At 74.6% G+C, this 12,144-nt stretch overlaps 1 protein-coding gene across 30 annotated transcripts in view; it reads left to right on the top strand.

Annotated features, from left to right (window-relative positions):
• Positions 1-12,144, top strand: part of PLEC (plectin) — a 65,877-nt gene that overhangs the window by 38,250 nt on the left and 15,483 nt on the right. For all 30 annotated transcript variants that reach the window (XM_075490398.1, XM_075490373.1, XM_075490372.1 and 27 more), the window contains 21 exons: positions 48-125; positions 227-319; positions 616-782; positions 2,130-2,245; positions 2,369-2,475; positions 2,550-2,669; positions 3,467-3,562; positions 3,986-4,113; positions 5,626-5,719; positions 5,811-5,965; positions 6,210-6,516; positions 7,045-7,122; positions 7,351-7,512; positions 8,400-8,504; positions 9,562-9,657; positions 9,738-9,863; positions 10,839-10,991; positions 11,082-11,236; positions 11,368-11,494; positions 11,608-11,791; positions 11,900-12,057. In XM_075490398.1, coding sequence (XP_075346513.1) covers positions 48-125; positions 227-319; positions 616-782; positions 2,130-2,245; positions 2,369-2,475; positions 2,550-2,669; positions 3,467-3,562; positions 3,986-4,113; positions 5,626-5,719; positions 5,811-5,965; positions 6,210-6,516; positions 7,045-7,122; positions 7,351-7,512; positions 8,400-8,504; positions 9,562-9,657; positions 9,738-9,863; positions 10,839-10,991; positions 11,082-11,236; positions 11,368-11,494; positions 11,608-11,791; positions 11,900-12,057 — 2,805 coding nt within the window. The remainder of the gene's footprint in view (positions 1-47; positions 126-226; positions 320-615; positions 783-2,129; positions 2,246-2,368; positions 2,476-2,549; positions 2,670-3,466; positions 3,563-3,985; positions 4,114-5,625; positions 5,720-5,810; positions 5,966-6,209; positions 6,517-7,044; positions 7,123-7,350; positions 7,513-8,399; positions 8,505-9,561; positions 9,658-9,737; positions 9,864-10,838; positions 10,992-11,081; positions 11,237-11,367; positions 11,495-11,607; positions 11,792-11,899; positions 12,058-12,144) is intronic.

Here is a 12,144-nt window from a genome sequence, read left to right as displayed (position 1 = left end):
CGTGCCGGGCGGGGGCCGTGGCTCATCGCCCCTCGCTCTCCCCGCAGCCCCGGGAGAAGGGCAGGATGCGCTTCCACAAGCTGCAGAACGTGCAGATCGCCCTCAACTACCTGAAGCATCGCCAGGTGAGGGGCGTTCGCGGGGCTGCCGGGCTGGCGGGACCCCCCCCGGGGCTGGGGCGCGCTCCCCGCCCTCCCTGCAGCCGCCGCGTGCCTTGGCCTCGCAGGTGAAGCTGGTCAACATCCGCAACGATGACATTGCCGACGGCAACCCCAAGTTGACGCTGGGGCTCATCTGGACCATCATCCTCCACTTCCAGGTGAGCCCAGAGCCCCGGGGCCCAGCACGGGCGCGCGCCGTGCCGCGGCCTGGGGGGAATGTGGCGGTGGCGGGGCCGGTGGCGGTGCCGGCGGTGCCGGGAGGCTGGGGCTCCGCAGCGCCGGGGGCTCCCTGGTGCCGGGTCGGTCCCCGCGTGGGGCGGGAGCGGAGCAGCGGTGGGGCCGGGGCATCGCTGGCAGGGGCTGCGGCGCAGGAGGTGGCAGCCGCCACGGAGCGAGCGCGGCCACGCGCGGCGGGAGCCGACGCACGGCCCGGCGTAACCCTCTGTCCCGGCAGATCTCGGACATCCAGGTGACGGGGCAGTCGGAGGACATGACGGCCAAGGAGAAGCTGCTGCTCTGGTCCCAGCGGATGGTGGAGGACTACCAGGGCCTGCGCTGCGACAACTTCACCACCAGCTGGCGGGACGGGCGCCTCTTCAACGCCATCATCCACCGGCACAAGTAGGTAGAGCGGAGCCAGGTCTGCTCCCGGCCGCCGCGTGCCAGGGCAGCGCGGCGGGCTGGCCGGGGCGGGCGGCGCCGCGCCTGCCCGCGGGCGCAGAGCTCCCGTCTCCCTGGCGGGGACCTGGCACCCCGGCCCCGTCCCGGTGGTGCCGAGCCTCCCTTGGCGCAACCGTGCCCCGGCTCGGGCTCCTGGGTGGCGGGGAGAGCAGCCCCCGGGGCCGTGGAGGACCCGGCTCCAGCGCCGGCCGGACTCGGCCGGCAGCGCAGGGCGATGCCGGGAGGCCGGGCCGAGCCACGCGCGGGGCAGGCGCGCGCTCGCCGAGACCCGCCGCCAGCGGGGCCGGCCGTGCCGATCCCGCTTTGGGGTGATGCGAGCACGTGCTCCTGACGAGTCCCGGCCCGTCGGCCCGTGCTGGCAGCGCCGCGGCGGCACAGGGAGCCGCGCGGCTGAGCTGCCTTCCCACGCTCCCGCCCGACCTGCTGACCCCGCCGCCTGCGTGGGCAGGCGGGCGCTGGCACCCGCGGGCGGCAGGCGCCGTGCCCTCCGCGGCGTGCCGGGGCGCGGGCAGGCAGGCCCCCGCGGGCCCCGCGGGGGCCGCCGCGCACCTTTGGGGAGCGCAAGTACGTGCAGGCGTGCCGCGCCCGCGCGGGGAGGGAGGGAGGGAGGAGGCACCCGCGCCGCGCCGCACTCTGCACCAAGCCGCCGCCGTGGCAGGAGCTCACCGACCGCCGCACCGAGCTCGGTCCCGCCATGGAGCGGAGCGGGCGGCATCGGGCCAGGAAGCAGCTGCGGCGGCGCGGCGCGGGGAGCTCTGCGCGGGCTCTGCCGGGGGCGGAGGACGGGGTGGTGATGGTCTGCGAAGACGTCCCTGACCGCCCGGCGGCCCCCGGCATCAGCGGCTCCTTCTACTCCGTCCAGCGCAGCCTGCGCCTCAGGGAGCTGTAGGCACCGGGCTGGGCCGGGGGCTGGGACCCCCCGCCGGGCTGGGGGGCCGGGGCCGCTGCCTGCCCCACGGGGACGCGGGGACGCTGCCTGCTCGCGGGGTCTGCACGGGGCCGTCGGGGCGTCCCGGGGCCGGGCGCGGGGGTCTCGCCAGCCGCCGGCGCCCCTCGAGCGCGGCGTGGGCGCGCGGGGCGCGGGCGGCTCCGCAGAGGAGCCGGCGGCCCCCGGGAGGGGTGGCCCAGCCGCCCCGGGGTCTCTCCAAATAACCGGCCCCCGTGCCCGCCAGAAGCCTGCGCCGCGGGGCGGGGCGGGGCGGGCGGAGGGCGCTGCCTGCGGTCCTGGCCCCGGCTGCCGCGGGGTCCCCGGCGGGACCCCCGCTGACCCGTCCCCGCCGCCCGCAGGCCCATGCTGATCGACATGAACCGCGTGTACCGCCAAAGCAACCTGGAGAACCTGGACCAGGCCTTCACCGTGGCCGAGCGGGACCTGGGGGTGACGCGCCTGCTGGACCCCGAAGGTACGGGCAGGGGGACGCGGCTGCGAGGGGACGGGTCCCGGGGCGGGGCCGTCCTGCAGAGCCCCCGTCCCTCCGCACCCCGGGTCCCGCGTTCCCCCGCCCGAGCACCCTCCCTCTCCGCAGACGTGGACGTGCCCCAGCCGGACGAGAAGTCCATCATCACCTACGTCTCCTCGCTCTACGACGCCATGCCCCGCGTGCCCGAGGTGCAGGACGGCGTCAAGGCCAACGTGAGTCTGGGGGCCGGGGGGGTCGGCCTCCCGCCGCGGCAGGCGCCCGGCCCCACACGCCTCCCTCCGCCCAGGAGCTGCAGCTGCGCTGGCAGGAGTACTACGAGGTGGTGACGGTGCTGCTGCAGTGGATCTGCCAGCACACCGTCCTCTTCGAGGAGCGCCGCTTCCCCGCCAGCTACGAGGAGATCGAGGTGAGGGAGCCGGGACGGTGCCGCGGCGCTGGCGGGGGATGAAAGGCCCCGGTGAGCTGTGCCGGTGCCCGGGGAGGTGCTTGGCAGCGGCCCAGCTGGCCGGCGGCCCGGCTGCGGGCCGGCTCACGCCGCGGCGAGTCCTCCCAGCGCGGGCAACCCCGGGCCGGCACGCACCCGGCCCCGCCGCGCCGCAAGCTCACGCCGGCCTCGGGGCTGCACGGCTCCGCAGGGAGCGGGGAGACCCGGCCGTGGCCGCCGCGCTGCCCGTCCCTGAGCCCGCCGCCCGTCCCGGCCCCAGCTGGGTCCGCGCAGCCTGGCCCCGGGGGGCTGCGGGGCAAGGGGGGGCTCGGTGCCGGTGCCGGCCGGGAGGGGCTGGGGAGCGGGCGGCCGTGCCGCGGCAGAGCCGAGGCGCTCCGGGCAGGGAGGGCCCCTCTGACTCACCCTTTCCAGGCTGCGCGTGAGTCACCGGTGGCGAACGCCAGCTCCCCACCCGGCCCCTTCCTTCCCACCAGCTCCACACGCACGGAAAATTGGGGTGGGGGTGGGGGGCATTGCCGGAGCTGCCCCCTCCCGCCCCTAGCCCCTGCACAGCCGGCCCCGGCTGCAGCCCCACGGCCCACGCGCAGGCAGCGGCTGGGACGCGCTGCCGGGACGGGCAGCCTGGCGGGCAGAGGGGTCTGGCAGGCAGAGGGGGTCCCGGCCCCGGCCCCGGCCCCGGCCCCGGCCCGTGCCCGCGGCGGGGGGTCGTGGCGCCCGGGGGTCCGCGCTGCCCGCCTTAGCCGCCCCCCTCCCGGCAGATCCTCTGGCGCCAGTTCCTGAAGTTCAAGGAGACGGAGCTCCCGGCCAAGGAGGCCGACAAGAACCGCTCCAAGGCCATCTTCCAGTCCCTGGAGGTGAGCGGCACCCGCCGCCGGCCGTGCCCGGGGGGCTGGGGGTGCCGGGGTCCTGAGGGGCTGGGGGTGCCGGGGCTCTGGGGGTCGGTTCCAAGGGGCTGGGGGTGCTGGGGGACCGGGGTCCTGAGGGGCTGGGGGTCCCGGGGCTCTGGGGGTCGGTGCCAAGCGGCTGGGGGTCCCAGGGGTCCAGGGTCCCAGGGCACTGGGGGTCCTAGTGTGCTGGGGGTCGGTCCCAAGGGGCTGGGGGTCCCAGGGGTCTGGGGTCCCGGGGCTCTGGGGGTTGGTGCCAAGGGGCTGGGGGTCCCAGGGGTCCAGGGTCCCGGGGCGCTGGGGGGGTCCTGGGGCTCTGGGGGTCGGTCCCAAGGGGCTGGGGGTCCCAGGGGTCTCCCCGGGGCCGGTGGTCTGACGAGCCGGGGGGCGCAGGGCGCGGTGCAGTCCGGGCAGCTGAAGGTGCCCCCCGGGTACCACCCGCTGGACGTGGAGAAGGAATGGGGCAAGCTGCACGTCGCCGTCCTGGAGCGGGAGAAGCTGCTGCGGGCCGAGTTCGAGAGGCGAGGGCCGGGCCGGGGCCGCGGGGGGCGGCGGGGGGCGGCGGGGTCCCGGCCCCCCCGGCCCCGGCCCCGTCCCACCGGCGGCGGAACCGCGCGGCGGGGGGAGGCACCGCCGGCCCCGGGCTCTCGGCAGCCGGGCGCTGGGGGCCGTGCGGCGGGCGGGGCCCTGCGGGGGCTCGGAGCCCCGTCCCCGGGGGCCGGCACCGCGGCGGGGAGAGCGGGCAGGGAGCGGGGCCGGGGCCGGGCCGGCAGCGCGGGCAGCGCGGGCAGGGAGCGGGGCGGGCAGCGCGGGCAGGGAGGGGCTGGAGCCCTGCCCGCGGGCGGGACCGGGACGGGGCGTGGGGCGGGGACGGGGAGCGGGACAGGGACAAGGAGCGGGACAAGGAGCGGGACGGGGAGCAGGACAGGGACAAGGAGTGGGACAAAGAGTGGGACAAGGAGCGGGACGGGGAGCGGGACGGGGAGCAGGACAGGGACAAGGAGTGGGACAAGGAGTGGGACAGGAGCAGGATAAGGAGTGGGACAGGGAGGGGGACAAGGAGCGGGACAAGGAGCGGGACAGGGAGCGGGACAGGGACAAGGAGTGGGACAAGGAGCGGGACGGGGAGCAGGACAGGGAGCGGGACGGGGAGCGGGATGGAGAGCAGGACAAGGAGCGGGACGGGGAGCGGGACAGGGACAAGGAGCGGGACAGGGAGCGGGACAGGGACAAGGAGCAGCACAGGGAGTGGGACAAGGAGCGGGACAAGGAGCGGGACAGGGAGCAGGATAAGGAGTGGGACAGGGAGGGGGACAGGGAGCGGGACGGGGAGCGGGACAAGGAGCGGGACAGGGAGCGGGACAGGGACAAGGAGTGGGACAAGGAGCGGGACAAGGAGCGGGACAGGGAGCGGGACGGGGAGCAGGATGGAGAGCAGGACAAGGAGCGGGACGGGGAGCGGGACAGGGACAAGGAGCAGGATGGGGAGCGGGACAGGGACAAGGAGCGGGACAGGGAGAGGGACAGGGACAGGGAGCGGGACAGGGACAAGGAGCGGGACAGGGAGTGGGACAAGGAGCGGGACAGGGAGCAGGATAAGGAGTGGGACAGGAAGGGGGACAGGGAGCGGGACGGGGAGCGGGACGGGGAGCGGGACAAGGAGCGGGACAGGGAGTGGGACAGGGAGCGGGTCGGGTAGCGGGATGGGGAGCGGGATGGGGAGCGGGACGGGGAGTGGGACAGGGCTCCTCACCTGGGCAGGGATGGGATCCGGGTCTGCAGGTGCGGGATCAGAGCTGGGCTGGCACAGGGTCCCTGCTGGGTGTGTGGGACGGATCCGTGCTGTGTGGGGCGGGATCCGTGCCATGAATGTACGGGATCCGTGCTGTGCGGGGATGGGATCTGGGCTGTGCAGGGACGGGATCCGTGCCACGCACGGATGGGGTTGGTGCCCCATGGGGCAGGACCCGTGCCGTGCGTGGACGGGATCGGTGCCCGCGTGCCAACCCCAGCCCCGCCGTCTCCCCGCGCAGGCTGGAGCGGCTGCAGCGCATCGTCAGCAAGCTGCAGATGGAGTCGGGGCTCTGCGAGGAGCAGCTCAACCAGGCTGACGCCCTGCTCCAGTCGGTGAGTGGCGGCTCTGGCTGCGGGGCCGCGGCCGAGGGGCCAGGCCCTGGCCGTGCCCCTGGCCGTGCCCCTGACCGTGCCCCGTCCCCAGGACGTCCGGCTGATGAACGCGGGGAAGCCGCCGCAGAAGGCGGCCGAGATCGAGCGGGACCTGGACAAGGCGGATGCCATGATCCGGCTGCTCTTCAATGACGTGCAGGCTCTCAAGGACGGCCGGCACCCGCAGGGGGAGCAGATGTACCGCAGGTACGGCACGCCGGGTGTGCCCCACGCGGCGTGCCCCGCGCGGCGTGCCCCATATGCCGTGCCTCACATGGCATGCCCCACATGGCGTGCCCTGGCACTTGCCTGGTTGCAGGAGCAGCCCATGACCTGTACCCCCCATGTCCCCTGTGCCCCCCCGTGTCCCCCTTGCCCCCCACGTCCCCCATGCCCCCCACGTTCTCTGTGCCCTCCGTGCCCCCCGTGCCGACGCGCCGTCTGCCCGCAGGGTTTACCGCCTGCACGAGCGCCTGGTGGCCATCCGCACCGAGTACAACCTGCGGCTCAAGTCGGGCGCGCCAGCGGCCACGGTGACGGTGCCACTGGGGCAGCGGCCGCGGCAGGAGCTGGACGAGGCGACGCTGCGGTACCTGCAGGACCTGCTGGCCTGGGTGGAGGAGAACCAGCGGCGGCTGGCGGCGGCCGAGTGGGGCATGGACCTGCCCACCGTGGAGTCCCACCTGGGCAGCCACCGCGGCCTCCACCATTCCATCGAGGAGTTCCGCACCAAGATCGAGCGGGCGCGGGCCGACGAGGTGAGCCGCCCACCGCGGTGTCCCCCCGGGGCCGCCCCCGCCCCCGCTCCCAGGGGTCCCTGAGCGCCGAGGCTGTGCTCAGGCTGGTGGGGGGCTCCGGTGAGAGCGGCCCGTCCCGGCTCCCCGCAGCCCCCGCGGCCCCAACTCTGCCCTCGCAGCCGCCTGCCCTGGAGCCCTTCTGTGCCCTGGGGTGCCCTGGACGGCGGGGGCACGGTCCCCAGGGGCACCCTGCCGCCCCCCGCGCGCCCCGTGCCCCAGTGGCACCCCCGCTGCCCGCTGCCCTTCCCGCGCGCTGCCCCGCCTTCGGCCTCCTCGTGCTCCGGCGCAGAGGGGCTGCCGGGGCCGGCGCCGCTTGCTCCGTGCACGGCTCTTGCCCTGCCCCGCGGCCCTGTCCCGGCACTCCCCGGCATTAGGGTCTCTCCCCAGACCCCGCCTTTGGGAGGACGGGGCGCTCTGGGGACGCCGGGGTGCTGCCGTCCCCAGGGGGTGGGTCGGGAGGTCCCCGCGCTCACGGCACGTCTCCCCCAGGCGCAGCTCTCCCCCGGCCCCCGCAACGCCTACCGGGAGTGCCTGGGCAAGCTGGACCTGCAGTACGCCAAGCTGCTGGTGAGGCTCCGGGCTGGGGGCGACGGGCGGGGGGCGAGGACGTGACACGGGGGAGACGCGCGGCGGGGAGGGTGTATGGCACGGGAGAGAGGTGTGGGGAGGAGGATGTGGGGGGAGATGTGTGGGGAGGAGGATGCAGGGGGAGAGGCGTGGGGAGGAGGATGGGGGGGGGGAAGACACGTGGGGAGGAGGGTGCGGACATGGCCCATCCCTGCGCCCCCTCCCCAGAACACCTCCAAGTCCCGGCTGCGGCACCTGGAGAGCCTCCACGGCTTCGTCAGCGCTGCCACCAAGGAGCTGATGTGGCTGAACGAGAAGGAGGAGGAGGAGGTGAACTTCGACTGGAGCGACCGCAACCCCAACATGACGGCCAAGAAGGAGAACTACTCGGTACGGAGAGAGCCTGGGACGTGCCGTCCTGCCCGCTCCCCGTCCCTGCATGTGGCTGTCCTGTCCTGCAGGGTCCCCGTCCCTCCCCGTCCCTGCATGTGGCTGTCCTCACACGGTCCCCATCCCTCTGGCCTGGCGGTGACAGGTTTTCGGAGGTGCCTCCTGCACCCTGTGGCAGAGGACGCTCTTTGGCCACGCCGGCCCTGCCGTGCCGCTGTGCCGTGCCGCTTGCCGAGGCTCCTGCCCTGCTCTTATCTCCTGCTCGTGCCAGCCCTTCCCGTTACCCGTTCTGTCTTTTCGCTGTCTGAGCTGCGCTGCGGTCGCTCTTCCCCTCTCGCTATCGATTGACTGAAACCGCTTCTGTGCGCGGCCGAGCGCCCCCGGCCCCTTAACCCTGCTTCTGCCGCTTCTGCCGCTGCGCTCGCGCGGCTACTGAGGGTCACACCTCCCCTGAGCCGGGCTTGGGGTGCCGCAAACCTCTGCCCCCCGGCCTGCCCCACAGCCTCTGAGCACCCCCAGCGCCATCCCTCAGCCCCCCAGGCCCTGTGTCCCCCTCCCTGCGCACCCCCAGCCCCGTCCCTCAGCCCCCCCAGCCCTGTTCCTCAGTGCCCCTACCCCCCCCATGCCCGCCCAGTTCCCCACCCCAGCAGGCTCCCATGTGGGTGCTGGACCCAACCCCCCCGCCCCCCCCCCGAGCATCCCCCGCCGGTTTGTCCCCGGTGGCCCCCGGCAGCTGCAGAGTCCCCTCAACCCCGGGCGCACGCAGACGCCCACAGACGCAGACAGACAGACACCCACAGACACGCAGACACAGACACACGCGCAGACACGCGTGCCGGCCCTGCGGGGGGCCGGGCGCTCACCCCCCCCCCCCGGGGCCGTGCCAGGGGCTGATGCGGGAGCTGGAGCTGCGGGAGCGCAGAATCAAGGAGCTGCAGAGCACGGGGGACCGGCTGCTGCGGGAGGAGCACCCGGGCAGGCAGACCCTGGAGGTGAGGGGGCCGGGGCACGGCGGCCTGGGCACTGCGGGTCGCCGGTGTGGGGCGCAGTGGGTGGGGCAGTGCAGGGTCACTGGTGTGGGGCGCGGTGCGTGGGGCAGTGCAGGGTCACCGGTGTGGGGCACGGTGTGTGGGGCCGTGGGCACTGTGGCTCACCGGTGTGGGGTGCGGTGCGTGGGGCAGTGCAGGCTCACCGGTGTGGGGTGTGGTGCGTGGGGCAGTGCAGGCTCACCGGTATGGGGAGCAGTGCATGGGGCAGTGCAGGGTCACCGGTATGGGGAGCAGTGCATGGGGCAGTGCAGGGTCACCGGTGTGGGGCACGGTGCGTGGGGCAGTGCAGGCTCACCGGTGTGGGGTGTGGTGCGTGGGGCAGTGCAGGCTCACCGGTGTGGGGCGCGGTGTGTGGGGCAGTGCAGGCTCACCGGTATGGGGAGCAGTGCATGGGGCAGTGCAGGGTCACCGGTATGGGGAGCAGTGCATGGGGCAGTGCAGGGTCACCGGTATGGGGAGCAGTGCATGGGACAGTGCAGGCTCACCGGTGTGGGGAGCAGTCCATGGGGCAGTGCAGGGTCACTGGTGTGGGGCACGGTGCGTGGGGCAGTGCAGGCTCACCGGTGTGGGGTGTGGTGCGTGGGGCAGTGCAGGCTCACCGGTATGGGGAGCAGTGCATGGGACAGTGCAGGCTCACCGGTGTGGGGAGCAGTCCATGGGGCAGTGCAGGGTCACTGGTGTGGGGCACGGTGCGTGGGGCAGTGCAGGCTCACCGGTGTGGGGTGTGGTGCGTGGGGCAGTGCAGGGTCACCGGTGTGGGGCGCGGTGTGTGGGGCAGTGGGCACTGTGGCTCACCGGTGTGGGGCGCGGTGCGTGGGGCAGGGTGCAGTGCAGGGGGGCTGTGGCAGTGCAGGCAGCTGCCTGGGCTGGGTGGGGGCTGGCAGCGGGCAGGGGCAGGAGCAGGGGCAGGAGCAGGAGCAGGAGCAGCAGTGGCGGGGCCGGGGCCGGCGGGGCGGGGGCCGGGGGCCGGGGGCCGGGGGGTGACGCGTCCCCGTTTCAGGCCTTCCAGGCGGCCCTGCAGACCCAGTGGAGCTGGATGCTCCAGCTGTGCTGCTGCATCGAGGCCCACCTGAAGGAGAACGGCGCCTACTTCCAGGTAGGGTGGGCTGGGAGGGGGTGCCCCCCGCACGCCCGCGGGCCGCCGCGCCGCCCCGGCTGACCCCCCCTTCCCCCCAGTTCTTTGCCGACGTGAAGGAGGCTGAGGAGTTCCTGAGGAAGACGCAGGAGAACATGAAGAAGAAATACTCGTGCGACCGCAGCATCACGGTCACGCGCCTGGAGGACCTGCTGCAGGACTGTGTGGTGAGTGACCCCTGCCCGCCGCAGCCCCCGGGGCGACCCCCCAACGCGTGAGCCCCATTGCAGCCCCAGGGGCGACCCCCCAACGTGTGAGCCCCATTGCAGCCTCCAGGGGTGCCCCCCAGCCCCGTTGCAGCCCCAGGGGTGACCCCCCAACGCATAAACCCCACTGCAGCCGCAGGGATGACCCCCAACATGTGAGCCCCACTGCAGCCCCAGGGGTGCCCCCCAGCCCCGCTGCAGCCCCGGGGGTGACTCCCCAACACGTGAGCCCCACTGCAGCCCCCAGGGCGACCCCCCAACACGTGAGCCCCACTGCAGCCCCTGGGGTGCCCCCCAGCCCCGCTGCAGCCCCGGGGGTGACCCCCGAATGCATAAACCCCACTGCAGCCCCAGGGATGACCCCCAACATGTGAGCCCCACTGCAGCCCCAGGGGTGCCCCCCAGCCCCATTGCAGCCCCCAGGGGTGCCCCCCAGCCCCGCGGCAGCCCCGGGGGTGACCCCCCAGGGGTAACGCCCCCCCATGTGTGTCCAGCTGCAGGGTGCCGGGGTGACAGCCCCACGTGTGCACCCCACTGCAGCCCCCCGAGGACGATCCCCCACAAGCGCACCCCACCGCAGAGCCTCAGGGGTGACCCCCACCACGCGCACCCCGCTGCAGCACCCCGGGGTGACCCCCCCCGCTGCAGTGACCTCCCTCCAACACGCAGACCCCGCTGCAGGAGTGACCCCTCCGCACTCCAGTGCCCCCCCAATAATCCCCCTCCCCGCTGCCGTCCCTCCTCTCGTTACCCTCCGCAGTGACCCCCCCCGCACCCCAGGGCCCCCGTGGGAGCGGGCGCGCCTGCCACGGAGCCCCCCACGCCCACCCCGCCGCTCGCTCCCCGGACCCCCGCCCAGCCGCGGGGCTCCCCCCAGCCAGCGGGGCACGGCGGGGGGAGCCCCCCCGGGTCCCCCTGACCCCGCTGCGCCCACAGGAGCAGAAGGACCAGCTGGCGGAGTACGGGGGGCAGCTGGCGGGGCTGGCCCGCCGCGCCAAGGCCATCGTCCAGCTGAAGCCCCGCAGCCCCGGCACCCCGCTGCAGGGCCGCCCGCCCATCCAGGCCGTCTGCGACTACAAGCAAATGGAGGTGCGAGGGGGGGGCGGGGAGCGGGGGGGGGCCGGGGGGGGCGCGTGCGGGGACCCCCTGCCCCGGGCTGACGCCGCCTCGGCCCCGCAGATCACGGTGCACAAGAACGACGAGTGCGCCCTGCTCAGCAACGCCCAGCCCTACAAGTGGAAGGTGCTGAGCGCCGCCGGCAGCGAGGCCGTCGTCCCCTCCGTCTGCTTCCTCGTGCCGCCCCCCAACAAGGAGGCGCTGGACGCCGTGCGCAGGTGAGCGCCGGCCGCCCCCCTCCCGGGCCGCGCCGGCGGCTCCGCGGCACCGGCCTCGGCTCCCCGCTCCGCCGCGGCGTCCCCGCCGCTCGCCTCCCTTGCCCCCCCGCGCTCACGCCGGCTCTCCCCAGGCTGGAGGACGCCCACCAGCAGCTCCTCGTGCTCTGGCACCAGCTGCACCTGGACATGAGGAGCCTCTTGTCCTGGCAGTACCTGATCCGCGACATCCAGCAGATCCAGTCCTGGTCCCACCTGACGGTGAGCCCCCCCCCCCCGGCTCCGGCGCCGGCACGGGGCGCTGCCCAGCCCAGCGGGGTCCCCGGGGGTCCCGCTCCGGCGGCGGGGGCTGACGGCAGCCTTTGCCCCCGCAGTTCCGCACAATGCAGGTGGAGGAGTGCCGGCAGGTCCTGCGCAGCCTGGAGACCCACTACCAGGAGTTCCTGCGGGACAGCCAGGACTCGCAGAGCTTCCAGCCCGATGACCGGCTGCACGTGGAGCGCGAGTACAACGCCTGCACCCAGAAGTACGAGCTGCTGCTGCGCAGCCAGGAGAAAGGTGAGCCCCCTCCTCCCCGCGCTCCCTGGGGCGTCCCCTCCGTCCCCGAGGACGCGGACGGGGTGAACAGAGGGGGAAGGCGCTAACCTGTCCCCGGCGTCCCCGCAGGAGAGCAGGACGAGTCCCTGTGCAAGAGCTACATCTCCCAGCTGAAGGACATCCGTCTGCAGCTGGAGGGCTGCGAGACCCGCACCATCCACAAGATCCGCCTGCCCCTCGACAAGGACCCGGTCAAGGAGTGCGCCCAGCGCATCACCGAGCAGCAGGTACGCGTGCGCAGGCGGTGCAGGTGCGCAGGTGTGCGCGCGCAGGCGCGCGACACGCGCGGACGGGAACCTCGGCACCGGAACGGG

The sequence above is a fragment of the Mycteria americana genome, unplaced genomic scaffold (genome assembly GCF_035582795.1).
Source record: "Mycteria americana isolate JAX WOST 10 ecotype Jacksonville Zoo and Gardens unplaced genomic scaffold, USCA_MyAme_1.0 Scaffold_53, whole genome shotgun sequence".
NCBI lineage: Eukaryota > Metazoa > Chordata > Aves > Ciconiiformes > Ciconiidae > Mycteria > Mycteria americana.
This window is presented reverse-complemented; position numbering and strand designations above follow the sequence as displayed.